The sequence below is a fragment of the Callorhinus ursinus genome, unplaced genomic scaffold (assembly GCF_003265705.2).
Source record: "Callorhinus ursinus isolate GAN/ISIS: 27379988/994484 unplaced genomic scaffold, GSC_fseal_2.0 scaffold50, whole genome shotgun sequence".
In the NCBI taxonomy this organism is placed as follows: domain Eukaryota; kingdom Metazoa; phylum Chordata; class Mammalia; order Carnivora; family Otariidae; genus Callorhinus; species Callorhinus ursinus.
The window spans coordinates 5865470-5892954 of record NW_027397112.1 but is presented as its reverse complement, the minus strand read 5'-3'; the positions used below and the strand labels follow the sequence as shown (position 1 = coordinate 5892954).

At 38.2% G+C, this 27485-nt stretch overlaps 1 protein-coding gene across 10 annotated transcripts in view; it reads left to right on the top strand.

Annotated features, from left to right (window-relative positions):
• CEP112 (centrosomal protein 112) overlaps positions 1-27485 on the top strand; it is a 456418-nt gene that overhangs the window by 289354 nt on the left and 139579 nt on the right. For 9 of the 10 annotated variants that reach the window (XM_025889895.2, XM_073883235.1, XM_025889894.2 and 6 more), the window contains one exon: positions 11733-11963. In XM_025889895.2, the coding sequence (XP_025745680.1) occupies positions 11733-11963 (231 nt within the window). Of the gene's footprint in view, positions 1-11732; positions 11964-25509; positions 25835-27485 lie in introns of those variants that run through there. The other variant, XM_025889897.2, reaches the window with a different exon arrangement.

Below are 27485 nucleotides of genomic sequence, written 5' to 3'. Positions count from 1 at the left end.
GAAAGGCTTGTATTGCTATATCCTTTCCTCTCAGGACTGCCTTTGTTGTATCCGGAAGATTTTGAACAGTTGTGTTTTCATTTTCATTGGTTTCCATGAATTTTTTTAATTCTTCTTTAACTTCCTGGTTGACCCATTCATTCTTTAGTAGGATGCTCTTTAGCCTCCATGTATTTGAGTTCTTTCCGACTTCCCTCTTGTGATCGAGTTCTAGTTTCAAAGCATTGTGGTCTGAAAATATGCAGGGAATGATCCCAATCTTTTGGTACTGGTTGAGACCTGATTTGTGACCTAGGATGTGATCAATTCTGGAGAATGTTCCATGGGCACTAGAGAAGTATGTGTATTCCGTTGCTTTGGGATGGAATGTTCTGAATATGTCTGTGAAGTCCATTTGGTCCAGTGTTTCATTTAAAGTCTTTATTTCCTTGTTGATCTTTTGCTTAGATGATCTGTCCATTTCAGTCAGGGGGGTGTTAAAGTCCCCCACTATTATTGTATTATTGTCAATGTGTTTCTTTGCTTTTGTTATTAATTGCCTTATATAATTGGCTGCTCCCATGTTCGGGGCATAGATATTTACAATTGTTAGATCTTCTTGTTGGATAGACCCTTTATGTAGGATGTAGTGTCCTTCCTCATCTCTTATTACAGTCTTTGTTTTAAAATCTAGTTTGTTTGATATAAGGATTGCCACCCCAGCTTTCTTTTGGTGTCCATTAGCATGGTTAATGGTTTTCCACCCCCTCACTTTCAATCTGGGGGTGTCTTTGGGTCTAAAATGAGTCTCTTGCAGACAGCATATCGATGGGTCTTGTTTTTTAATCCAATCTGATAGCCTGTGTCTTTTGATTGGGGCATTTAGCCCATTTACATTCAGGGTAACTATTGAAAGGTATGAATTTAGTGCCATTGTATTGCCTGTAAGGTGACTGTGACTGTATATTGTCTGTTTTCCTTTCTGATCTATGCTGCTTTTAGGCTCTCTCTTTTCTTAGAGGACCCCTTTCAATATTTCTTGGAGGGCTGGTTTCATGTTTGCAAATTCCTTTAGTTTTTGTTTGTCCTGGAAGCTTTTTATCTCTCCTTCTATTTTCAATGACAGCCTAGCTGGATATAGTATTCTTGGCTGCATATTTTTCTCGTTTAGTGCTCTGAAGATATCTCGCCAGTCCTTTCTGGCCTGCCAGGTCTCTGTGGATAGGTCTGTTGCCAATCTAATGTTTCTACCATTGTAGGTTACATATCTCTTCTTCCGAGCTGCTTTCAGGATTTTCTCTTTGTCTCTGAGACTCGTAAGTTTTACTATTAGATGTCGGGGTGTTGACCTGTTTTTATTGATTTGGAGAGGGGTTCTCTGTGCCTCCTGGATTTTGATGCCTGTTTCCTTCCTCACATTAGGGAAGTTCTCTGCTATTATTTGCTCCAATATACCTTCTGCCCCTCTCTCTCTTTCTCCTTCTTCTGGAATCCCAATTATTCTAATGTTGTTTCGTCTTATCGTATCACTTATCTCTCGAATTCTGCCCTCGTGATCCTGTAGTTGTTTCTCTCTCTTTTTCTCAGCCTCTTTATTTTCCATCATTTGGTCTTCTATATCACTGATTCTCTCTTCTGCCTCATTTATCCTAGCAGTTAGTGCCCCCATTTTTTATTGCACATCATCAATAGCCTTTTGATTTCGACTTGGTTAGATTTTAGTTCTTTTATTTCTCCAGAAAGGGTTTCTCTAATAACTTCCACACTTTTTTCAAGCCCAGCTAGTATCTTTAAAGTCATGATTCTGAACTCTAGGTCTGACATTGTACTAATGTCCGTTTTGAGCAGGTCCCTGGCTGACGGTACTACCTCTTGTTCTTTTTGCTGAGGTGATTTTTTTCGTCTTGTCATTTTGTCCAGAGGAGAATAGATGAATGAGAGAACAAAATGCTAACAGGTTAACAACGTCCCCAGGAAATATACTGTATACAAATCAGAAAAGACCTGAAACCAGGGGAAAAGAAAGAGAAAGAAAGAGAAAAAAAAAAAGAAAATCAAAAACAGAAGAATACAAAAAAAGCAGAATATGATCAGATATGATCAGGCTAGTGCATAGATCTGTGCCACACACTAGATTTTGGGCGTATTTTGGTCTGTTAGAAAAAAGTGCCTCCTAAAATTTTAAAGGAAGAAAGACATATATGTACAAAATGAGGGTTGATACAATGAAGGGATGGAAGATGACTGTAAAGATGAAAATTATAAAAGATTTTATAAAAGGAATTAATAAGATAAGTTGTTTGAAAAAAGAAAGAAGATTAAAAAAAAAAGGGAGAGCATGTGATCAGGCAGGAGACTAGAACAAAGCCATACACTAGTTATTTAGGGTATATTTTGATCTGTTAGAAGAAACTGTATCTCAGAATTTTAAAGAGAGAACAACTTATAGATATATGCCAAAAATAAGGGTATCTACTATGAAGGGATAAAATATGCCTCAAAAAATGAAAAAAAAATGTTTTTTTTTTTTAAAAAGGGATTGATAAGATGTTGGTTGAAAAAGGGAAAAAGAAAAAAAAAACAGTTGAAAAAATTAACTTTGATGAACTAATGAATCATGGTAAAAAAAAGCCTTGAATTCTATGTGCAGTATTCCCCTAGCGCTGGAGTTCTCCCGTTCTCCTTGATCGGTAAACTTGGTCTTGGCTTGTTGGCTGTTCGTGCTGATATTCTGGGGGAGGGGCCTGTTGCCATGGTTTCCAAATGTCTTTGCTGGAGGCTGAATTGCCCCGCCCTTGTTGGTCCGGGCTAAGCAAGCTGCTCGGGTTTGCTCTCAGGAGCTTTTGTTCCCTGCAAGCTCTCAGTACAGCTTTGGTGGACCAGGGCGAAAATGGTGGCCTCCCAATCTCCACCCGCAGGAGCTGAGAACTCGGGGCCCCGCTCCTAAGTGCGCCCCCAGAGAAAAGCAGTCACTCCCGTCTCCCCGGTCTCCAGCCTCCGTGCTCACCCGGCCTGTGACCGAGCGTTTCTATCTCTGGCACCCGACCCCATGTAGAGTCCCCAAACCCAGCAGATCCCTGCGGTGCGCTCCCGCACCGCTCCTCCCGGGGGAGGGAGGGGAGTCTCCCCGGATCTGCCGTTTGTTGGGTCCCCGCTGGAGGAGCAGTGGCCCGACTGGGCCACGGATCACAGTTTATGGCAACCCCGAGCTGAGAGCCCGCACCTCAGCTCCGTCTCTGCAGCCGGCTTCCCCGCTCTGATACCTGGGAGCTCTGCTGCCCTCAGGCACCCCCGGTCTTTCTGTGACCCCAAGGGTCCTGAGACCACACTGTCCCGGGAGTATTCCACCCCCGGCTTAGTCACTGGAGGGACATCCCTCAGCGGAGCCAACTTCTAAAAGGTCCGATTTTGTGCTCTGCGGCTCTATCACTTGCGAGAAGCGGCCATTGGAGGCCCCCTCCCCCAACGTCTACCCTCCCGAATATCGCCTCGGATTCACTTCTCCGCACATCCTACCTTCCAGTAAGTGGTTGCTTCTCTGTTCAGAGAGTTGTTGCTACTCTCCTCTTCGATCTCCTGTTGAGTTCATAGGTGTTCAGAATGGTTTGATCCCTATTCAGCTGAATTCCCTAGACCAGACGAAATCTAGGTCTCCTACTCCTCCGCCATCTTGCTCCGCCCCCAGACATGTTTTTAAATTGATGTTATGCTAGCCTCACAAATTGAGTTGCTGAGTAATATTTTTTCCATTCCCTGAAAGAATTAATGTAAGAGTGAATTATTTGTTTCTTAACAATTCAGTGGATCTGCCCAGTAGAGCCATCTGGGCTTCTTATTTCATTTCTGGAAAGATTTTTGACTACTATTTAAATTTTTCTAGTGGTTACAGGATGATTCACATTTTCTATTTTTTTAAGCCAGTTTTGGTAAATTTTTATAGTTTATGAATTTTTCCTTTTCATTTAAATTTGATATTTATTGGCATTTATAGATTTTGAGAAATGTTAAACTTCCCTTGCATTCTCTACAACATGGGAATTACATATTTTATTTGTATACATTACCAGACTTGGTTTGCTAATAATTTATTTAGGATTTTATGTCTGTGTTTATGAATGAGTTGGTATATAGTTTTTATTTCTCATCCTATTCTTGTCATCCTTTGGCATCAATATTATGACTTCTGAAATAGTTTGAGAGTACATTTCTCTATTCTCTGCAAGAGATTTTAAAAGACTAGAATGATCTATCTCCTGGGAAATTTTTTTAGAACTCACCTGGAAATTATCCAAGTTTGGTGTTTTCTTTGTAGGAAGATTTTTCACTATTCTTTCATTTTACTAATTAGATTGTTTTATTTTATTTCTTATTTTTGGCAGTTTATATTTTCCTAGGAATCTGTTTCACCTTGGTTCTCCAATTATTGGCATAATTTTTTTATGGTATGATCTTATCTTTTTAATCTGTGATGGATCTGTAGTATTTTTTTTAGTTTTAGTATTAGTTATTATCTCTTTTTTCTAGGTAATATTGCCACAGCTTTATTTTCAGCCCTAATATTGTTTATTTGTGCCTTCTTTCTTGTTTCCTTCATCAGTCTTACCAGAAATTGTTCTATCTTGCTAATTTCTTAAATTGTCCTTTTTTCATTAACAATTATACCTTTAAAAATGAATAGCATGTTGTGGCTACATATTTCCTTCACTTTAGTTTCATCCTTAAGGATTTGGCAAAGAATATTTTCATAATCAATCATTTCTGAGAATTTTTATTTACGTTATGAATTTATTTTTATTAAGAAATATGTTAAAATCAAAAAAAAAAGAAATATGTTAAAATCAATCAAACTTAAAAGTCACAAAAATAGATATAGTAAAATATCTCTCATGCTCCCCTGACTGTTGGCACTAACTCCCCCATTACCATCGAAAAGAGTACAAGTGTAAAAAAAAAAAAAAAGTCTCATGTCTTCTTCCAGAGATCAATTCTAAGTACTTTAATTTTTATCTTAATTTCATTTTGAACCATGGCTTGGTTATTTATTTATTTATTTATTTATTTAAGAGAGAAAGTGTGGAGGGAGGGGCAAAGGGAGAGGGAGACAGAGAATCTTAAGCAGGCTCCATGCCCAGTGCAGAGAGAGCCCAATGCAGGACTTGATCTCACGAGCCAGAGATCATGAGCTGAGTCAAAATCAAGAGTTGGACACTTAACCAACTGAGCCACCCAGGCATTCCAAATCATGAGTTATTTAAAGTGTATTTTTAAAATTTTGAAGTATGTGGGGAATTATTTTGGTTTTGTTATTACTATTTTTGTCATGGTTCCTAATTTAATTGAATTCTTGTTGAAGAATATTTTTTTGATACCATCATTGTTTTTGTGATATGTTGACATTTAGGTCTCATGGTTTCGTGTGTGTGTGTGTGAGAGAGAGAGAGAGAGAGTGTGTGAGTTGAAATCTCCTACTAGAATGATGGATTTTTCCATTTTCCCCTGTAGTTCCATTAAATTTGTTGTATATGTAATTTGAGCTTGTTTTATTGCATATATGTAGTGTAGATTTCTCTCTTTGATGAATGAAATTTTTAAAAATAATTATTTAATGATACTCTATTATGAGAGTGTCTTTGGTTAATATTTTACTGGCATAACTTTTTCCATTTCCTTAGTTTCAATTTCTTCATGTCTTCAGTATGTCTCATTAAAAAAAAAGATGAATTTAATTTATTTAAAAAAATCTGAACTATCACAATCTTTTAGGTAGTAATTTTGGTGCATTTACACTTGTTGTAATAATAGACCTTACTTTTTCCATCTTTCCTACTTTTTTCTCTTCGTCTTTCTTGCCCTTATTTTTTTTCTTGCCCTTATTTTTAAAATAGACTTTATTTTAAAAACATTTTTAGATTTACAGAAAAATTGGGAGGATAGTATAAAGAGCTCCCATATACCTTGCACCCAGTTTCCCCTATTATTAACATCTTTGATTAGTATGATACATTGTTTACAGTTATGCACCAGTATTGATATATCATCACTAACTAAAATCCATACCTTATTCAGATTTGCTTAATTTTTACCCAATGTCATTTTTTTGATCCAGGATCCCATCTATGACATCACATTATATTTAGTTGTTATCTCTCCTGAGTCTCCTCTGCTATGACAGTTTGTTAGATTGTCCTTACTTTTGAAGACCTTGACAGTTTTGAGGAGTACCCATTCGGAATTTGTAAAATGCCCTTCATTGTAATTTGGAATTCTTCTGCAAGGAAGATTTGTTTCTTCTCCCCCATTTTATTAATTTATTACATCATCTATATGAGTATGTATTCATGGATATTTACTTTATTCTTTGCAATATATTCCAGTCCTTTTTTTCTCATATTGTTCCAGTTTTGGCCATAGGGAGGTCTTTCAGTTGGTTCCTGTATCAGCTGGCTCCTGTATTTAATATATTCTCATCAATGAACACTTCTTAGTGTTGCTAGCACAGTAAGATGTTCTGATTCATCTTATGTATTTCCTGCCCATTCTTAGAATCAGCCATTTGTTCAAGGGCCACTGGTTCCTTTTATTGGGGAATGGTACTAGAACCCAAAATCTGGGTGCTTGGTGTACTTGTTGCTACTGGGAAGTTATTTACCAAATGTATTCTTTGCCTATTTCTAAGTTTTTCTCTTTGTCTTTGTGTTCTGCCATTTCATTACCTAGTATACAGATGTGGAGGTTTTCCCTTCCTTCCTTCCTTCCTTCCTTCCTTCCTTCCTTCCTTCCTTCCTTCCTCCATTTTCTATCCTTGTTGACATTTATTCTGCTCACTATTTCTATGGATTCTTGCTTTTCCCCAGTTCTGGAAAATTCACGGTCATTTTTGTATATCCTCCCTATCTTCTCTTCTCTTGTCCCCTCCTTCTGGAACTCTAGACATATATTAGATATTTTTATTTCACCTTCCATAGCTTTAAACATCTCACTTATAGTTATTATCTTCTGATATTAATATGCTGCATTCTGAGTAATTTATTAGGATATCTCTTCTCTTCCATTACTTTTTGCTTCTGCTATGTTTAAACTACCTTAACTCATCTATCTTTTATTCAAAAACCTTATTTTTTGGAAATTATATTTGTTTTTTTCCTCAAATCGGTGACTTTTGCTTAATCTCTTCTGATTTACTCATTTTGTGATTCTATCTTTTGTTTTTTAAAATATTTGATACATGTTATTTCATCTTATTTTTCTGATAATTCTCATATTTGAAGTGCTTGCCAGTGGGAATCTGTTTCTGCTAACTCATACCAGTGGTGGGTTTTTTTGTGGATTTAGTAATTTTTTTTATTATGAGCTCATTTTTGGTTTACCTTAATTTATGGAAAACTTGGAGATATTAAACTGAAAAGTGTTCCTCCAGAGGGAATTTGTTTAGCTTCAGGCAGGAGTAAATAACACTATGGACCTGGGACCACTTTTCCTATTCCATGCTCTCTGACTTAATTCTGTGGAATCATGTTCAGCTCCCATATTGCTTGCCCTTGAAGCTGCAATGCTAATAAAGACATTTGTCCTCAAAGATACCTTGCCTTTGGGGCATGCTTACTGGTCATTATCCTATTTTTGGCACATTCAGTTTACATGTGTGTGATTTTTATTTTGTTTTTCCCTTTGGATTTTTCTCTTATTCCTATGAGCAAAGAAAGAAAACATTGTATTTTATACAGAACCTAGTTGTTTCATCTCATGAGGGCCTCTCAGAATATCTAGCCTGCCACACTGTCTGAAGTAACTGTCCTAAATCACCAATATTCCTGTCTCTTCCTTGCCTTCTACACACATGTAGTTGTTTAGCCCTTTTAATTCCACTTCTAAAATTGTATGCCTGTCCATTCCCATTTGCTGGCCTTCCCATCCCTGGTGTCTCTGACCCATTATATATACTGCCTCCATGTTAGTCTTTCTTAGTAGAAATTCAGTGCTATTTCTTAGCTTACTATCCCCACATACTCCTCTCCAGCATCTGATTGTCCTCCAGTGCCTGATTTCCAACCCTTGTAGTTTAATATCTTCAATGTCTGCAGCAAATCTCTCTTTTCTGAATTTCCCCTATTCCTCTTTGATGCTCTGTTTTTCTTCTTCCATGCAACTCATTCTTTCTATCTGAAATGTCCTATATTCATCCATGTCCCCAAATGGTACTAATTTATCTATTAAGGTCCATCTCAGTTGCATTCAGTTTTATTCAGTTTTCCAGAGTTCTTCCTAGCTCAAAGTAACTGCTCCCTCTTTTGAACTTTTATGGCACTTTGTCTTCTCTTGGGGCTTTATGGCTTGTGTGTGTGTGTGTGTGTGTGTGTGTGTACAAGTGTGTGTAGCTTAATTATTACAGTCTAAACTCTTTAGGGAAATTTTTTGTTCTAGAAGTCACTTATGGTGGTTTCCGCATCATAGATCCTAACAAATAGTAAATTATACATAATTATAAATTAAAGAGTAGAACATTGGAAATATTTTAGATATTGGTGATGATTGCTCATAAACTTTCTGTGCAAGTACAAAGGTAACCTAATACACCAATAACTTATTAATGTGTCTTTATTCCAAGAGTACCTACAGAATAACTTTTCAATTTTCAAAAAAGTCCAAATGATTCTTTCTTAACCATGAACATCCTCTCAACTTAGATACATCTTGCTTTCATAATGTTTATTTTGAATTTTGTTTGGGACTACTTCGATGATAATCCTGGCAATCCATAACCATTTATAAAGTGTTTCAACCTCTCACTTCTTTTGTCAGAATTGTCAGATTCAGAGTGGTTTCAAGAGGCATTAGCTTTCTAAGGAAATTGGTGTGTATGTTTGGTGTTCTTGTGTTTTTTTGTAATTCATTTTTTATTGTGGTAAAATACACATAAACATAAAATTTACCATCTTAACCATTTTTAACTGTACAGCTTAGTAGTATTAAATACATTCACATTGTTGTGCACCCATCAGCACATCCATCCCCAGATCTCTATCTTGTAAAACTGAAACCCTCTGTGCCCATTAAACAGTAATCCCCCATCCTCCCTCCAGCCCCGGGCAACTGCCATTCTACTTTCTGTCTTTATGATTTTGACTACCCTAAGTATCCCATGTAAGTAGAATCAACAGCATTTGTTTTTTGGTGAGAGGCTTATTTCACTTAGCATAATGTCCTCAAGGTTCATCTATGTTGTAGCATAAGGCAGATTTTTCTTCCTTTTTTAGGCTGAATAATACTGCATTGTATGTAAAGACTCCATTTTGCTTATCCATTTATCTGTCAATGGACGTCTGGGTTGCTTCCATGTTTTCTGGTCTGTATGTTTTTAACTGTATGAAATCAACTTGATTAAAAGTTGTCCTTATAGTGTGTCTCCTATAGATACAACCTTTTTAATTTGTGAAATTTCTTTGTAATTCTGCTCTTTTATATCAGTCAAATAGATGAAGCTTTCTAGGTCACTATTTATAATAGTAAAGAAAAATGAACACATCTATTCCAGATTGATCTTGGCGGTTCCATCACTGTAGTTATCAGCACATGCTAAGGACTAAAATATTAAATACCCCAGGGAAGTCTTCGGCATTACATTCTTTCATTTAATGTTTGTTTCTTCCATAATTAGTTGATACATTTTTCAGTATAGTTTTTCTATTTGAAAACCATCACTGGACTAGAGCCAGTGTATAACAATGTGCCAGCAATTTAAAATGCCTTCCTTAAGTTATCATCACATTCCTAGTCAACTAATAAAAATATACAAAATTATGGTGTGGTAGTGGCAAGGGTGTGGAGAAATGGGTTCACATACCCACTGTTGTTCACACTGGAAACGGATTCATTCTGTAGAGCAATTTAGAAAAAAAGAAAGTTATTCTTATCTTTTAACCAAATAATTTTGATAATATAACCTAAAAGCAAAATATCAGTGTAATTTATTCATAGATGTCTCGTATGTAATAATGACTAATTGGAAATAAGACAAATATCCAAGAATAACATGATTAAGTAAATTATAATATATTGCAATGATGAAGTATCAGAGAACGACTAAAAGTGAGAAATACACTAACAAATGGGAATGAAGATGTAAAATTAGGTATAGGAAAAAGTAGAACAGTATCTAAACAGTGATTATACCATTAAAAATATTTGTATGTACATTGTCAAAGATTGAAATTCAATTTGGGGTGGTGTCAGTGGTTTTGGAAAGTTAACTTTTTTTGTTAATTTTTTATTTTTTTATAAAGACATTATGACCTTGCAACTTTGGAATATAACTTTGTTCTAATCATAGTGAAAATTAGAGGTTAGAGGTACACAATAAGAATAGATTAATAAAATACAATAAATGTCATTCTTTATAAAAAAATTCTTACTTCTTTGATACAGTATAATATGTGATAAAAATAAAGCTTTCAAATCAGACTGAATTTGGATAAAATCTTTGCATGTCTCTTTTTCTTGGACTACATGTCCTAGTCTGTTCTGGCTTCTATAACAAAATACCACAGGCTGGGTGGCTTATAAATTCATTTGTCACAGTTCTGGAGGCTGGGAAGTCAAAGATCAAGGCATCAGCACGGTTGTGTTCTGGTGAGGACCCTCTTCCTGGTTCAGAACTAGCACGTTCTCACTGTGTCCTCACATAGTGGAAGGGACAAGGGATCTCTGAGTTTCTTTTGAAAAGGCACTAATTTCATTTTATAAAGGCACTAATTATATCCTGAAGGCCCAAGATGACCAGTGTCCTTAAAAGAAGAGGAAAATTTGGACCCAGAGACACAGACACACAAAGAAGCCATTTGAAGATGGAGCAGAGATTGGAGTGATGTGTCTATAAATCAAGGAACACCAAGGATTGCCAGCAGACATCAGAAGCTAGAAGGGAGGCATGGACCAGATTTTCGCTCTGAGCCTCCAGAAGGAATCAACCCTGCCAGCACCTTGATCCCAGACTACTAATCTCTAGAACCATGAGAGAGTAGATGTCTGTTGCATTAAGCCACCCAGTTTATGGTACTTGTTATGGCAGCCTCAGGAAACTAATATGCCCCGTATGTTTGGGAATTAAGAAACCTGTTTCTAAATGGTTTATAAGTCAAAGCAGAAAATAATAAAGGAAGTTAAAAAAATGTTTTGAGCTAAATGATCATGAAAATAGCATATATCTACACTTGAGAGATTAAACATATGTAAGAGTTGGAGGAGTATTTGTAGTCTTAAGTTTATATATCAGAAAAGAAGAAAGTATAAGTGAGCTAAATACTGAAAAGAAGAAATCAGGAGGAGGAATATAAAATAAGCCCAAGAATGTAGAATGCAAGACATAATGAAATAAGAGCCGATATCAATGAAATAAAAGCAAAAATACCATAGCAAGTACTAGATGAATCTTAGGAACATAACATTGAATATTTGAAAAAGCAAGTCGCAGAAGAATACATGTAATATTCCACTTACCTAGATATTTGAAACAAGTAAAACTAAACATGTTATATATGGTAAAAAGGTTATAGGTAGAATTTACATCTAAGCTAGGAGGGAATGGCATGGGATGGGAGAATAAGTGGATGAGGGGAAGGAAGGAAGGGAGGGTGGGTAGGAAGGAAGGAAGGAAGAAAGGAAGGAGTGAACTTACATGTTTGTTAACCGTTTGCAATTCTTCTTTTATGATATTCCTATTCATATCCTTTGCCCATTTTTCCATTTTTAAAAACAAGGTTATTGCTGACATGGAGGCCCAAGTTCACAAGCTGAGAGAAGAGCTGATTCACGTGAACTCGCAGCGGAAACAGCAGCTGATAGAGCTTGGTCTTCTTCGCGAAGAGGAGAAGCAAAGGGCTGCAAGGGACCACGAGACCGCTGTCTACAAACTGAAGGCTGAGTCAGAAAAGATGAAGATGGAGCTGAAAAAGACTCACGCCGCTGAGACAGAGGTGACATTGGAAAAGGTGAGATATCCAGCTGGATTTGCTCAGACCACTGAAACCCATGTTTAGGCCCCACTGCTGCCACCCTTGCATTTAATCTCTAAAAGGTGGCAAGCATAGAACTACTCCTAAAATTTACCAACTGTTCAAATGAGCAATTTAAGTGTCTTGCTATATGTTTAAGCACCACAAAAATAATCCAGGGAGTTAGGTTTCCTATTTTGCCTTGACGTCCATGGAAAGGATAGTATGGAATATCCCATTCCATAGTGATTAGATGCACATTGTGATAAAGAATGTAGAATATTGTCCAGTATTGTACTGAGTAGGGATACTTGAGCTATAGCCCCAAGTTTTCCTCAGTTAAGACTAGGTTTCAGATCTTTCTTCGGTTTTCTAATAGTCATTTCTAGATTTCAAAGTCTTTTGTAACAGTCTTGTGTAACGTAAATGATGACATAGTTTCCCAGATTACTATTTCAGATTAAGGAAAGTTTCTTTAAAATTATATATTTTTGAAATATATGTCAATATAATGTTTACACATTTTGGGTTGACTGATTTTCCAAGTATAATCTCAAATATTTGTTCTTTCAATGTTCTGGAAAGGTGGAAACATTTTAATTGGGAGTAAATGTGAATTGCTATTAATGATAGCAACTATAAATTGCCTCTTGAGTTCCTTATGACCAGTCTAATCTTGAGATCAAGAAACTTGAAAAGGGTAATCTAAGAGTCTTCCAATTCTGCTTACTTTTTTTTTTACCTTTTCTTCTTCATCTTTAAATGTTACACCTTCATAGAGAATACAACACCATTCTAGGCACTGCTCCATTGGTTTTACATGGATTGTGATCCTAAGATGCTTCTTTTATAGTATCCTAATTTATTTCAGACTCAGATTTCAACAGACTTTGCCCTTGGCAGCATAGTTCTGAACCCAGAAATAAATAGGAACAAGACTCCAAAGAGGCAGAAGTGAGCCTGGCTTCTTGGAGGAACAGCAAGGAGGCTGATGTGGCAAAAAATGGTGACCAAGAAGGAGGAAGAGGAGAAGGAGGTGATGAGTTTAGGGAAGAAACCTCAGGGGATGGACCTATGTCCTGTGGGTCTGTGTGGGTGCTTGAAAGGGTTTTGCTCTGGCTCTCTGGGAGTAAGGCTTCACAGGTTTTGAGCAGAGGAATGGAATGTATTGATTCACACTTGAGTAGGATCTCTCTGTGAGTGCTGAGAACATACTGAATTGAGGGGAAAGACAAAAGTAGGGAGACTAGTTAAAAGGCCATTGTGGGAATTTGGATGAGATGACTGAGGCTTGGGTCTGGGCAGCAGCAGCAAAGGGTAAAAACTGATGAGATTCGGGTTAGGAAGGTGGAGCTGTTAGCGTCCACTGTTGATTTGGATGTGGGGTGGAAGAGAGAGAGAGGGGCATGCTGTTTAGCAGTCAAGGGTGATTCCAAGGTGACTTGCTGGAGCTGGTGGACCAATGGAGTCAGCCTTCTGGCAGCCTAAGGAAGACTGCCAGAACAGTAGGCGGGGCCAGTGGGGGTGTGTCCCAGTTGAGATGTCTTTTATACATCTAAGTGAGGATGTTGGTGGTAATTCCATTAAAGCAATACAAAATAAGAATGTTTTGATGCTAAAATATACAAAATTTCAGGAATTAGAAAAGTTCCTTATCCAGACAGTTTTACCCCTCTGACAATAGCAGATCAATGAGACTGATGGAGAGTGAAAGGGGTGTTATTGTATCCTATCTGGAGACTCTCTCTCTCTCTTTTTTTTTTAAGATTTATTTATTTATTTGAGGGAGAAAGAGAGAGCACAAGGAAGGGGAGGGGCAGAGAGAGAGGGAGACAGGCATACTCCCCACTGAACGAGGAGCCTGATTCAGGGGCTCCATGCCATGACCCCAAGATCATGACCTGAGGCAAAATCAAGTGTTGGACACTTAACCGACTGAGCCACCCAGGCACCCCTCTCTCTGGCGACTCTTACACACACCTTGCCTTGGCTCTATTTGTCTCTGCCAACAGTTCAAGGTAGTTCTGAATAAATGTACTTAAATGGCACACATACCAGTGCACACTGATTTAAGAAAATTAGACATACCAAAACCAGACTTATAAAACATATAAGTTTGGCTGTAATTTTCTTGTGCTATATATTCACATTGCAAATGTTTCTTTTTAGTAGAAGATGAACCTTTTCAAATATAGGTTTATATGTGTTACAACTAATTAGCAGTTTACAGATAATAAAAAAAATTAGAAACCATTAGTAATTCATTTTCCAAACATTTCTGGAAGATCTTTTTTTTCTTTAAAGATTTTATTTATTTATTTGACAGAGAGATAGAGGGAGAGAGAGCACAAGTAGGCAGAGCGGCAGGCAGAGGGAGGGGGAGAAGCAGGCTCTCTTCTGAGAAGGGAGCCCAACATGGGGCTCGATCTCAGGACCTCGGGATCATGACCTGAGCCGAAGGCAGCCGCTTAACTGACTGAGCCACCCAAGAGCCCCTCTGGAAGATCTTCTGTAACCTGAAAGGCATTATCCCAGACACTGTGAGGATACACAGGAAAAAGAAAAAAAAAAGGCACCGTCCTCAAGGAGATCATAAAATAATATGACATCAAGACATACACACATACAAAAATAACTGTAATGCAAGGTGGAGTGTGAATTGGGGGAAATTATTCCTGTTAAGGCAATCAGGGAAAATTAATTGGATGAGATGTTGCTTTTACTAGATATAAGTAATTTGTAGCATTTTGACTAGTAGATAAGCAAGATGGCATTCTAAGCCAAAGGAATAACAACAGCAAGAGCAAACAAAACCATTTCCATGCATGGCATGGAGGTTAATCAAGAGGAGTGGTTAATGATCAGGCTAAAAGGTAGCTCGGGATCACTGAGAGTCTCCAAAGCTGTCGTATTATTTTAGTTTCGTTGGGTAAACATTGAGGAGCTGCTGAAAGTTTTTAAGCACTGAATGTCAAGATTCAAGCGATTCTCAGGAAAATCTTTCTGTCAGTGTTCCGATGCCCTCAAAGTAGGAGTAGTTGGTGGGGACCAGATTAACACAGGCAAGAGGTCCCTGAGGGCATGTTCAAGGTGCAGGAAGAGCAGTACAGGTGAGAGCAGAGCAGTGACAAAGGGCTAGAGGGGACATGTTTGAGCATCATCTGAGAGATGGCATTGATTAGGCTTGTGAAGTATACCCCAACTCTTAATAAATCGGGAAGATAGGAGATGCCTGGTTTGGGGAGGAAGAAGATAGGTACCATTATGAACTTGTTGACTTTGAAGTGCTTCTGCACCACCCAGCTGGGCTGTTCACTTGCTGTGGAAGGAACATTGGTAGGTAATCATAAGAGAAGGCAGGACTGGAGCAAACAGCTGTGGGGGTCACCCACAGAGAGGGCCTGTTCAAGAGAGGAATGCAGGAAGAAAACAGGAAGGAAGAACTGCACTGAAGAGTTCAGGGAGGAAACAGTCAAAGAAGGGTCATCAAGGTAAGAGAGATCTGAGAAGAATGCATTTTCATGGAAACAAAGGAAGAGAATATTTGGAAAGGCAGATTTTCAAGAATGTGACAGAAAATCAGGAAGAAAGTTCCCGGGATTTGAAAGCAAGAAGTCACTGATGATCTTGGACAAATCTCCTTGAAAGGGAGAGTGTGGACAGAAACATGGTCGCAATGGATAAGTGAGGCCGTGGAGATTCGTGAATACTCTATTGTTTCAGAAAATCTGATATTAAAAGGAGGGTGTCGTTCCAAAGGAGTATACTTTTAGGCTGAAAATGTCTTGTAATACACAAGAAGGGACCAATGGAGAGGAAGAGCTTAGTGATGCAGAGAACTACAGACACCTGAGGGCTTGCTGTCCGAGACAGGAGGGTGTGGATGAAAAGACCAGCACAAGCCCACCCTCGCCCCTTGGCCACAAGGCTTCAGCCACAGAAGACCTTGGTCTGTTCCTGGAGTAGGCCTTATGCTCTCCTTCCTCCAGGCCTTTACACCCACCACCTCTCTATCTGGGGCGTTCTTCCCCAGATTTTCTGTCGCCATCCTCCTCCTTATCACTCCCCACTGCTCAGTGTCCTTCCTTGACCTCTCTCTGTAAAGTCATGCCCACCTACGCTGGTCCCATTGTCTTCATAGCTCATCTTACCATCTGGAATCATCTTTTCATTTTTCTGATTGTTTATTTTCTATTTATCCCCCCCCCCGCCATTAGAATATCAGCTCCATTAGCAGGACCTTGCCTGCCTTGTTCACTTCCGTACTGCTAGTGTTGAGAAAACTCAGCACGTGGTAGGTACCCTCCTAATATATATTGAGTGAGTGAATGACAGGAGCCATGACTTCCAAGGAGGGAGGAAGGAAGGAGAGGACTGGTAAAGATACAAGGGGGTTCTGTGATGAGACTTAAAGAGAGCTTCTATCTGATATCATCTATGTTTTTGGCAAAGAATAGCAGGAGTCTTCTGAGTGAGGAGTTCCAGGACCAGCGACATAGCCAGGCTTCGTGCTGGGCAGATGGCTGGAATGTGGCTGGAAGGAAGCAGGTGTAAGGGCATTTGCCCAGGTAGAGTTGGAGTTCTGCATGTCAAGGAGGAAGGATGGCAGCATGAGTCTGGAAGAATGGAATGCTCCTGAATTGAACTGAGGACACGAGTAACACAAGATAGAAATGGGGTTTTAGCATGGTAGAACGTTAGCTGCCATGGTTCACGGTGCTGGCGGGGTTCATCAGAACGTAGGGACTTGTTGGCAGGAGAGTCTGGGGAAAGGGACGAGAGCATTAACTAGGCTAGTGTTTACTGCCATGAGTTTGGTTTTTGTTGAGTTGGTGGAATTAACCAATCCCAAGGTCTGTATGATAAAATACAAGTGTTGGGCTCTTGATATGAAGAGCAGTTTATGTTTCCCATGGATACGTGTTTTTACTTAATTAGTAAAAGGAGTTGAGCATTTCTAAGTGCAGGGAGACCAGGAGTTCCCTGAAAGCAGTCCTTGTGAAATGCTGGTTTCTAAAGCCTAGTATCACACGTGGCACATCCGACAAAGCAGACATTCATAAATGTTGAGAAAATGAAAGAATGATGATGAACTGAGCAATTCAGTCTAGCCATCCATGTGCATGGTAACATGAATGTAAGACATTGGTTTTGATTCATCCACATTTGACTTCAACCCATTATAAATTCTTTAGATGGGGCAAGATACATCTTTATATTCACATCTTCATTTTTTTTTTAGTGTTGTAATCTTCTCCATGTTACTTAACAAGTTAAATGTATAGCATAAAACGTTTTTTCAGACATAGTTTTATATTTTTGTACACAAATCAGTAGAGTTCTTAATATGAAAATCTGATTTAACCCTAGTAAACTGGTAGCTATCCCATTGCTGCCTGGTGTGTCATTGTGTATGCTGCTTGAATTCTACTGTATTTTATAAAAGGTTTAATGTTTTATCATGTTTAAATCAGAAAGCTGAAATATTTGGCAGCAGCTCAAAATCCTGTCAGAATTGAGGGGTTTAGAAATTAATTTTCTCTTGTTACGTATAAAATCGAGGTTCAAAGGAAGAGGAAAATAATAATAAACAACCTGAACATAACATTCCCTGTGGGTCTAGCTTGTGTCAGTGGCACTTCCACCGTTGAGGTTGTGGAGGAATCCCTGAGTCCAGACCCTACCTGTGTCTCTGTCAGCAGCAGCTCCGGCCTCGCTGACATCCTCAGTGGCTTTAAGGGAAACGTGAAATCCTCCACCAGGTCAAAAGGCTTGAGCTAGAGAACCCAAGAGTCCGTGATTGACATTTGCAAAGTGAAAGCTTTTTTTCCACTTTTTAAAATCTTTTCAAACCAAATTGAAACAAAGTCTACAAAAAACATGAGCCGTTGAAAAATTACAGACCATTATTAAGTGATGGCAGTGGATCATTTTCAGAAGTTTGATTAGAACTTTGGTATTGACAGTTTATGATTGTTTCAGAAATCTATTGGGTTATTTTTAAAATAACCCTTCTTGAAATAAGAAGCTATTTGAGAAAATATGGGAAAAAGAAATGTAAAATTTCCTGTTACTACCGCCAGCTAGCAATAACCTAGTGATAATTTAATGTGCGTGTAAAATAGCACATTATATGAGTTTAGCGGACTGAGATCACACTAAATATACAGTGTAGTCTTTTGCTTTTTTAAAAGTCATGCTTTTTTAAAAGTTTAAAAGATTATTCCAATGTCATTGGAGATTCTTTGAAAATTTGAAAATACAGTTTTCATTATTTCATGATATTCCATTTTATGGATGCAGCATAGTATATTGTAGTATTGTCTCATTTTTAAACATTTAGCTTTAAAAGAAATTGCCTACATTGATGCAGAGATGAACATCTTCATATGTAAATTTTTGTCAACATTTCCATTGTTTTTGTCTCAGGTTAAGATCCCAGTAGAATTACAGGGTCAGATTGCTTTTCCAAAAGTTGTACTAATTTATGTTTTCCACAACAGAATATCTGTTTTATCTAGCCAGTCTTTACCATTAATACTTATCTTTAATTTTTGGTAAAAAAAATTTTATTGTTTTTAATTTGCATTTTAAAGAGTGAGCTTGAACATTTATAATAGATTTGTTGTGCATATTTCATTTTCTGAGAATTGCCTGTTCACGCCCTTTGACAGTTTGTCTTCTTCTGTTAGTTAATGTTTTTCTCATCACCTTACAAGATGAAAAAATTCTTAGCTTTGTGGCAAATATTTTTGGTGCTTGCCTTTTAATTTTATCACTTAACTTCATGATACACAAAAGATCTTATTTGTATTAAATGTAATCCGTCCATCATTTCCTTTGTGAATTCTCTATTATAAGTAGTTGTTTTAAGCTTCGCGGTTTGAAAATATATTAAAAATTAAATATTTAAAAATATAGGAACACATCAAACATTTTCCACAACGTACCCTACTAAGTAAAAAGCGCTTATGAAATTGACATAGCATTTACCAGCTTGGGTTCCTGGTCTGTAATTTTAATAGTGTCTGAAGGATTATACTGGAATTCTGCCAGCCTGAAGTCATTAAAAGGCTTTGAGCAACAATTCAGCATCTTTTTCAAATTTAAGAAAAGCTCCATATGGCATAATTATTCAAAGCTAAGGTCATAGAAACTACTTAAACCTTTGAAATTTATAATTAAAGGATTAATATTAACTTATGAAGACATTGTCATTTTGGCTTAAAATGGATTTCTAATCTCAATTCTCTTCCCTTTGCTTTGATCTTTTCCCTGACTTCTTCCTTTGCTAAAAATATGAAGTTTTATATCCTTAAATTTTTAAATTAAATATTATCCTCAAACAGATCAGACTTTTAGAAATTGATTGACAAACAACATCCAGTCTAATTTTTACAGTATTTCACAAATGATGATGAACTTCAAGTTGGCATTTTCCTCTGGCTGCAGCTTGATATAGTGGGCCATAATGATACTTTTAACCATAACAGTAAATTAATTTACAAAAGAAAAACACGCACAAATGCAACTTAGAAAACCATGAGTGTGTACATACTTTGAATGTGATGAATTGGTGTTTGTTTATATTAAGGTTTAGAATTTTAAAGTGTCTTCATAGTACCCGCATTGTAAACCTTCTTTGAGTGGTGAAAGGAGCTGTGTCTTGTTTCATCCCAGAGCTAAGACTTTTTTGTCATTTTGTCAATATCTACAAAGCAGTCCAAACCAAATATTTTAGTTAAATCAGTTTATGTATCTCCTATATAACAAGAGGAATTGTGTGTTCCTTAGAGACACGGTTTTGCATCGATCCCCAGCTTGCTCCTATTTTTTCTGGTTCTGATGTGAGGCACCTGTTTCACAGTGATTCCACAAAATAAATACTGGAATAATGTCTGGAGTGTCTGTTTATTAAACAAAAAGAACCGATATTGGATATTTACATTGTCAAGCTTTTACCATCCCAACCTGAGTGCAGGACTGCCAGGCTCAATGCAGTGTAGTCACGGTTACAGATGGCAGTGGGCTACTCCTTACTGAATGCGGCTCCTGCTGTTTCCCAGGGAATCTTTTGCCAATTCTCCCTCTGCCTCTTTGCTGCATGTTCAAGAGCACTTCTATTTTCTGGCAATCTGAGAGAGCAAATCAATAGCTTAACTTCAAAGTCTAGTTTTCGTAGGCTGGAGAGCTATGTTTTACTTGGAGAAAATTAAAAGGCAGTATATTCTATGTTAAGGCTATTTCAAAATAAAATCTAGAATTATAAATGAACTATTGTTTATTTTTAAAGTAAATATTTACAATTTATAAGATTAACCCTCCCTTGTCTTTCTCTGGCCTAACTTTCTAATATTCTAATCACACCGTTGTAAATGAAGTTCTGCCGTTCACCAGAACTTGTTGGTTTTATCCTTTGGGATTTTCTTAAGGAAGAAAATTTCTATCTAGAATAAAGGGAAAATCTCTTAGGTCAGGGTAGCAAAAGATAATATTTTGACTTGAGAAGTTGTTGAAAATAGAACAGTTTATTTGGCATCTTCAGAGATTGATATCCCAACTGAGAGAATTGGAAGTAAAATACGCAGGTATTTGTGCCCAAAGGCATTTATGTGTGTGTTCATTTTGGTTTTTGTGAGTTTTTTTTTGGTATGTGTTTTGTGTGTGTGTGTGTGTGTGTGTGTGTGTGTGTGTTTGTGTGTGTTTTGTGTGTGTGTTTGAGTTGAGATTAGCATTGATAATTGTACAATCCTTTCAATCCTTTTGGCTTCTTGGCCAAACCTGTAGGAGTCTTATTGGCAGTGAATCTTTTTTTCATAACATGGAAGAAAATAAAATGAAAAAAATACGTATTTCATTAGTATCTTCAACAATGATGAAGTGATTACAAATAAGAACAGAAAGAATAACTTATGTTATTCAATAACTTGATGATGGTTTATCATAAACGGGGGGCCTGTACATCCCAACTTGCCTGGGAAGGTCCCAGTTTGCACCTGTCGGCCCAGGATCCTGAATGATTTAACATTTCCCCACCTTTTCTGCTCTTCAACATGTCCCAGCTCGCATGTTAAGCTCTGTGATTACCCTAACTAGGAGGGTGCTTTTTATGTAAAGGAGGCGCCTTTTCTCTTTATATAGCCTATGGTTTAATTATTGAACATTATAATGCTGACTACATATATTTTAAATGAGTGCCTTTTTGAAAATAATACTGAACTTAGATTACAGATAACTAGACTCTAATTATTTTAATATCCTGACTAGCCTTCTGACTGATGTTTTTTTCTATATCACACCAACATTTCAGTAGCATTTGATGCACTTAGAACAAAAGTATTTTCCATTTGTTAGGAGGCTCAAGGAGATTGGAATGAAGAGGCAGAGCCTCCCTATCCATACTCCTGCCTGCTTTGTCTGGAAACTTTCTAGAAGGGGAGGGCAGAGGATGAGCTGATGGGCATTAGGGGTTAGGCACCGAGTATCTGACACATCACAGAGGGGCCATAGGGCATGGCACATTGGAAGAGCTCTAGGCTGGGAGTCAAGTCTCATTCTAATCATTGTTCATAATGGAAGGGAGACAGTTATTCCCTGTGGAATGGGGTTTCCTAATTCAGTATTGTGAATATTAAATTAATAATTGAATGGGGTGCCCGGGTGGCTCAGTTGGTTAAGAGTCTGTCTTCCGCTCATGTCATGATCCCAGGAAAGGCCTGTGTCGGGCTCCCTGCTCAGCCTGGAGTCTGCTTCTCCCTCTGTCTCTGCCTCCCCTCCCTGCACTCTTTCTCTCAAATAAATAAGTAAAATCTTAAAAAATTAATTAATTAATAAATAATAAAAAATGGTCAATTAATTTAACTAAATTGAATACCTTCTGAGACACAGTAAAAATAAAGTATATGACCAGAAAAAGTGCATTGGTTTAAATATACCTCTTCGTCCTCTCAAATAATTAAGGAAATACTAATTAAAACAAGATACTATTTTTCATGTATTGAATAAACCAATTATTTTAAGTGATACCAAGTGTCACTTTTAATTAATAATACCAAATACCAAAAGTGCAATGAATAAATACTCCAAAATGCTATTAGTGGGAATGTAAATTGGTACAACTTTCCCAAAAGCCTTTAGTTATCTATATTGTGGACTTTTAAAAATTCATCTCTTTTGATGTAGTAGTTTATTTCTTGGTTAGCATAACATCAATACCAAAACCCCAAAAAGATATCCCTCTAAGAACAGATTAATCTCAGAAATCTGTTACATTTCTATACACCAATAATGAAGCATCAGGAAGAGATATTAAGAAAACAATCCCATTTACGATTGTACCAAAAATAAGATACCTAGGAATAAACATAACCAAAGAAGTGAAAGACCTCTACTCAGAAAACTATAAAACACTGCTGAAAGAAATTGGAGCTGACACAAGAAATACAAAGACATTCCATGCTCATGGATTGGAAGAACAAATATTGTTAAAATATCTATACTACCCAAAGCAACCTACAGATTTAATGCAATCCTTATCAAAATAACAACATTTTTCACAGAACTAGAACAAAAAACCCTAAAATTTATATGGAACCACAAAAGATCTGAATAACCAAAGCAGTTTTGAAAAAGAAATGCAAACCCAGAGGTATCTCAATTCTAGACTTCAGGTTATATTACGAAGCTGTACTAATCAAACGGGTATGGTACCAGCACAAAAATGGGCACATCGATCAAAAGAACAGAATAGAAAACCCAGAAGTAAACTCACAATCATATGGTCAGTTAATCTTCGACAAAGCAGGGAATAATATCAAATCGGAAAAGGTTTCTTCAACAAATGGCGTTGGGAAAACTGGTCAGCTATAGGCAAAAGAATGAAAACTGGACAATTTTTTACACCATACACATAAATAAGCTCAAGATGGATTGATCCGAGGGGTGCCTGGGTGGCTCAGTCAGTTAAGCATCCAATTCATGATTTCAGCTCAGGCCATGATCTCAGGGTTGTGAGATCGAGCCCTGCATTGGGTTCCTTGCTCAGTGTCACGTCTACTTGAGATTCTGCTTGAGATTCCCTCTGCCCCTCCCCCAACTCACACATGAGCACTCTCTCTCTCTCTCTCTCTCTAAAATAAATAAAATGTTTAAAAAAAAATGGATTGACCTGAAAGCATAAAAATCCTAGAAGAGAGCAGAGGCAGTAATGTCTCTGACATTGGCCATAGCAGTATTTTTCTAGATATGTTTCCTGAGGCAAGGGAAATAAAAGCAAACATAAACTATTGGGTCTACATTATTAAAATAAAAAGCTTCTGCGCAGAAAAGGAAATAATCAACAAAACTAAAAGACAACCTACTGAATGGGAGAAGATATTTGCAAATGATATATCCAGTAAAGGGTTAGTGTCCAAAATATATAAAGAACTTACACAAATCAACACTGAAAAACAAATAATCCAATTTAAAAATGGACAGAAGACATGAACAGACATTTCTCCAAAGACATCCAGATGGCCAACAGACACATGAGAAGATGCTCAATATCACTCATCATCAGGAAAATGCAAATCAAAAAACCACAATAAGATATCACCTCATACCTGTCAGAATGGCTAAAATCAAAAACACAAGAAACAACAGGTGTTGGCAAGGATGTTGGAGAAAGGGAAACCCTTGTGTACTGTTGGTGGGAATACAAACTGGTGCAGCCACTGTGGAAAACCGTATGGAGGTTCCTCAAAAAGTTAAAAATAGAACTACCCTATGATCCAGTAATCAAACTACTGGGTATTTCCCCTCAAAATACAAAAACATGAATTCAAAGGAATACATGCACCCCTATGTTTTAGCAGCATTATTTACAATAGCCAAGATATGGAAGCAGCCCAAGTGCCCATCGATAGATGAATGGAGAAAGAAGATGTGGTATATATACAAAGGAATATTATTCAGCCATAAAAAGAAGGAAATCTTGCCATTCGCAACGACATGGATGAAGCTAGAGAGTATAATGCAAAGTGAAATAAGTCAGTGAGAGGAACCAAATACCATATTATTTCACTCATATGTGGATTTTAAGAAACAAAACAAAACAAAGTTAAAAAGAGAGAGAGGAACCAAGAAACAGACTCTTAACTATAAAGAACAAACTGATGGTTGCCAGAGGGGATGAGAATGGGGGAGAGGGGGAAACATGGAGATTGAGTAGGTCGCTTGTCATGATGAGTGCTGAGTGATGTATGGAGATGTTGAATCACTCTGCTGTACACCCAAAACTAATAGAACACTGTATGTTCATTACACTGGCATTAAAATAAAATTTACAGATAAATTAATTGAAGAAAAGTAGAAGAATGGATGCTGCGGGATAGTCAGCAGGCAGTGGCACACTCTTGACGCTTTCAGCCTTTGATGCCCATTTTGTGTATAGCAGTCCTAGACACTTGATACAGTCATGAACAAAACAGGCAGGTACTCCTGTCTCCTCAGAGCTCACATCCTAGCTGGAGAGACAGATAATAAACAAGCAGTGAACATGCCACATAATTACCTTACATAAAATTTTTAAAAAGTGTCTAAGTGCTACTGAGTAAGAAATGAAAGGAAAGATTAAGGGAAACCATGGAGTACCAGAGTTGGGGCCTATTTAAATAGTGTGATCAGGGTTGGCCTCATTGAGAAGTTCAGCAAAGGAGTTGAACTAGCCGTGTGGGTATCTGGAGGAAGAAATTTCTGATGGAGCAAATAACCAGTGCAAAGACCAAGCAAGAACATGGCTGGTGTGGGTAAGGACCAGCAGGGAAGCCAGTGTGGGGAGAGCAGAGGAAACAGGGAGAGAGAGAGAGAGTAAGATGAATTTTGAGGAATCCCAAGGGTCCTGATCACATAGGGACTTTGAGGCTGTTATAAGGACTTTAACTCTGAGTAATGGAAAGTCATTAGGGCATTGTGCCAAGGAGTGATATGATCCAGCTTAGACTTGGAAAGATCATTCTGACAGTATGAGGACGAAGGTGGGAAACCCATTAGAAGGGCACTGCTGAACTCCCAAGGGAGAGACTATGGGGGCTTGGACCAGAGTGGCGCCAGTGGAGGTGGTCAGATTCTGGATAGATTTAAAGGTGGAGCCAACACGGCTTCTTGACAGATTTGATTTGGGATGTGAGACCAAGAAAAAGGAAGTCATAGGTAAGTTTACACACGGGAAAAATGCAAATAAACTAGTTCATTTCTCTGTGGGATAGGATTAGAAGTGATTTTTAAACTGTATCATTCAGTTTTTCTAAACGTTCTCTACATTATATCACATTGTAGTCCTAACAATGATGTACAAGTCACCACCTTGTTATACTGTTGCCCTGCCCCAAGCCCTAGGACATCTTCAACCTGCTTCCCCTTTCTGCCCTGAGACACCAGAGTCACAGAGACAAGGATGTGCCGGCCCTTCAGTCATGGTGTTACGTTAGCTGACATTAGAAACTGAGCAGCGTGATTGTGATGTCAGCAGCCCCTCCTCAGCCCTGCCTGTGAGGTTGGGATGTTCTCCAGTGCCCCTTACCCTGACCCAGGTCATCTTTCTATCAGGGCAGGGAGGCTGTGTCCTCATTAGCTTCAGAGAAAAGCAGAAATACTGCCTGCCTGACTTCGGCCTGCTCGCAGGGCTCTCATTTTTGCTTCTGCCACATTAATGAATGCCGAAGGAAATGTGGGCCTCTCTGACCTCAGACTACTCCTCTCCCAAGGAAAGCCCAGCCGAGGGTCTGATAGGGAGGAAAAGAGAAGGTGGTCATGGCCCTGAGACAGAGCAGGCTGGTAGTCTGAAGCCCCTGAGGGACACGGGACCATCTGGCCTCAAAGAGAAGAAGGTAAGACTGTCTCTGTGCCTGAGACGGGGATCTTTCTGAAAAACAATTCTCAGGGGCACCTGGCTGGCTCAGTCAGTAGAGCATGCAACTCTTGATCTCGGGGTCGTGAGTTCAAGCCCCACCTTGCGCAGTACAGCTTACTTTTAAAAAAGGGGGAAGAAAACCCCAAATCTCACTGCTGGGCTGGATTAGGCACTGGCAACATAAAAACAGCCTCTCCCCCTCAAAGAACTATCCTTTAATGAGGCAGGAATAATGGAATAAACAACCCCGTGATTACATTCAACTGAAATCAGAGCCATTGTCTAGATCTGTTGGCCAGCATGCCTTGAGAAACTCCCAGGAAGTCTGTGGGGGAGGGGTAGAATCAGTCAGAACCTTCTGGACAAGGTAAACCATGAGCTAATGGCATGTCCCTCTCTTGCTTAAAAACTTACAAAGCGCCATTGCCCACAACAAAGTGAAGTTGCCACAGCTCCTTAGCTTTCTGGCCAAGGATTTACATAATCCCATTTTCTCCTCTCCTACCTTCCCTCTTTTCTCATTTATTTTAATTAATTTAATTTTTCAGTGTACAGTTCAGTGGCTTTGAGTACATTTAAATTGTTGTGCAACCATCACCACTGTCTCCAGAACTTCTTTCATCTTGCAAAACCTGAACTGTCCCCATTAAACACTAACTCCCTATTTCTCTCTCCCCCCAGCCCCTGGCAACCAGAATTCTACCTTCTGTCTCTATGTATTTGATGACTCTAGGTACCTCGTGTGAGTGGAATCAAACAGTAGTTATCTTTTTGTGACTGGCATATTCCACTGAGCTTAATGTCTTCAAGGTTTATCCATGTGGTAGCCTGTGTCAGAGTTTCCTTTTTTTAAGAAAGCCTGAATAATGGTCCATTGTTTGTATATACCACACTTTGTTTATCCATTCATCCCACCAACGGACATTTGGATTGCTTCCACTTGTTGCCTATTGTGACTAATTCTATTATGAATATAGGTGTGCAATAATCAGTCTGAGCTTCTACTTTCAATTATTTTGGATATAATACCCAGTGTGGAATTGCTGAACCATATGGTAATTCTATTTTTACTTTTTTGAGGAACTCTCCGTACTATTTTCCACAGCTGGTGCACCATTTACAGTTCCCACCAGCAGTGCACAAGGCTTCCAGTTTCTCCACATCATCGCCAGCACTTGGTTTTGGTTTGTTTGTTTTGTCTTTATAATTGCCACCATACTGAGTATGAAGTGATGTCATCATCTGCCTTTCTTAACTGTCTCCCCAGCCACAGATACACTCTGTGCCAGGCCCACCCCAGAAGACTCCCTTTTCCACAGATAGGCTATAAGCATTCTCCTTCATGGCTTGACATGGTTTTTCTCTCTCTGCCTGGAAGACCTGGTGAACTTAACATCCTCCTTCGAAGATATTACCTGTCCTTGTCTTGCTCCTTCTTATACCAACTCCAGAAGAAATCAGGCTCTTTCTTGTATCAGGCATCTTCTTTTTAAAACTTTTTTTTATCAAGATATAATTTACATACAGATGATGTTTAATTCTGCAACTTTGACAAGCCATCACCACAATCAAGATAAACAACTATTCCATCACCCCAAATGTTTGTCCAGAGCCTTTGTTGTCAATCC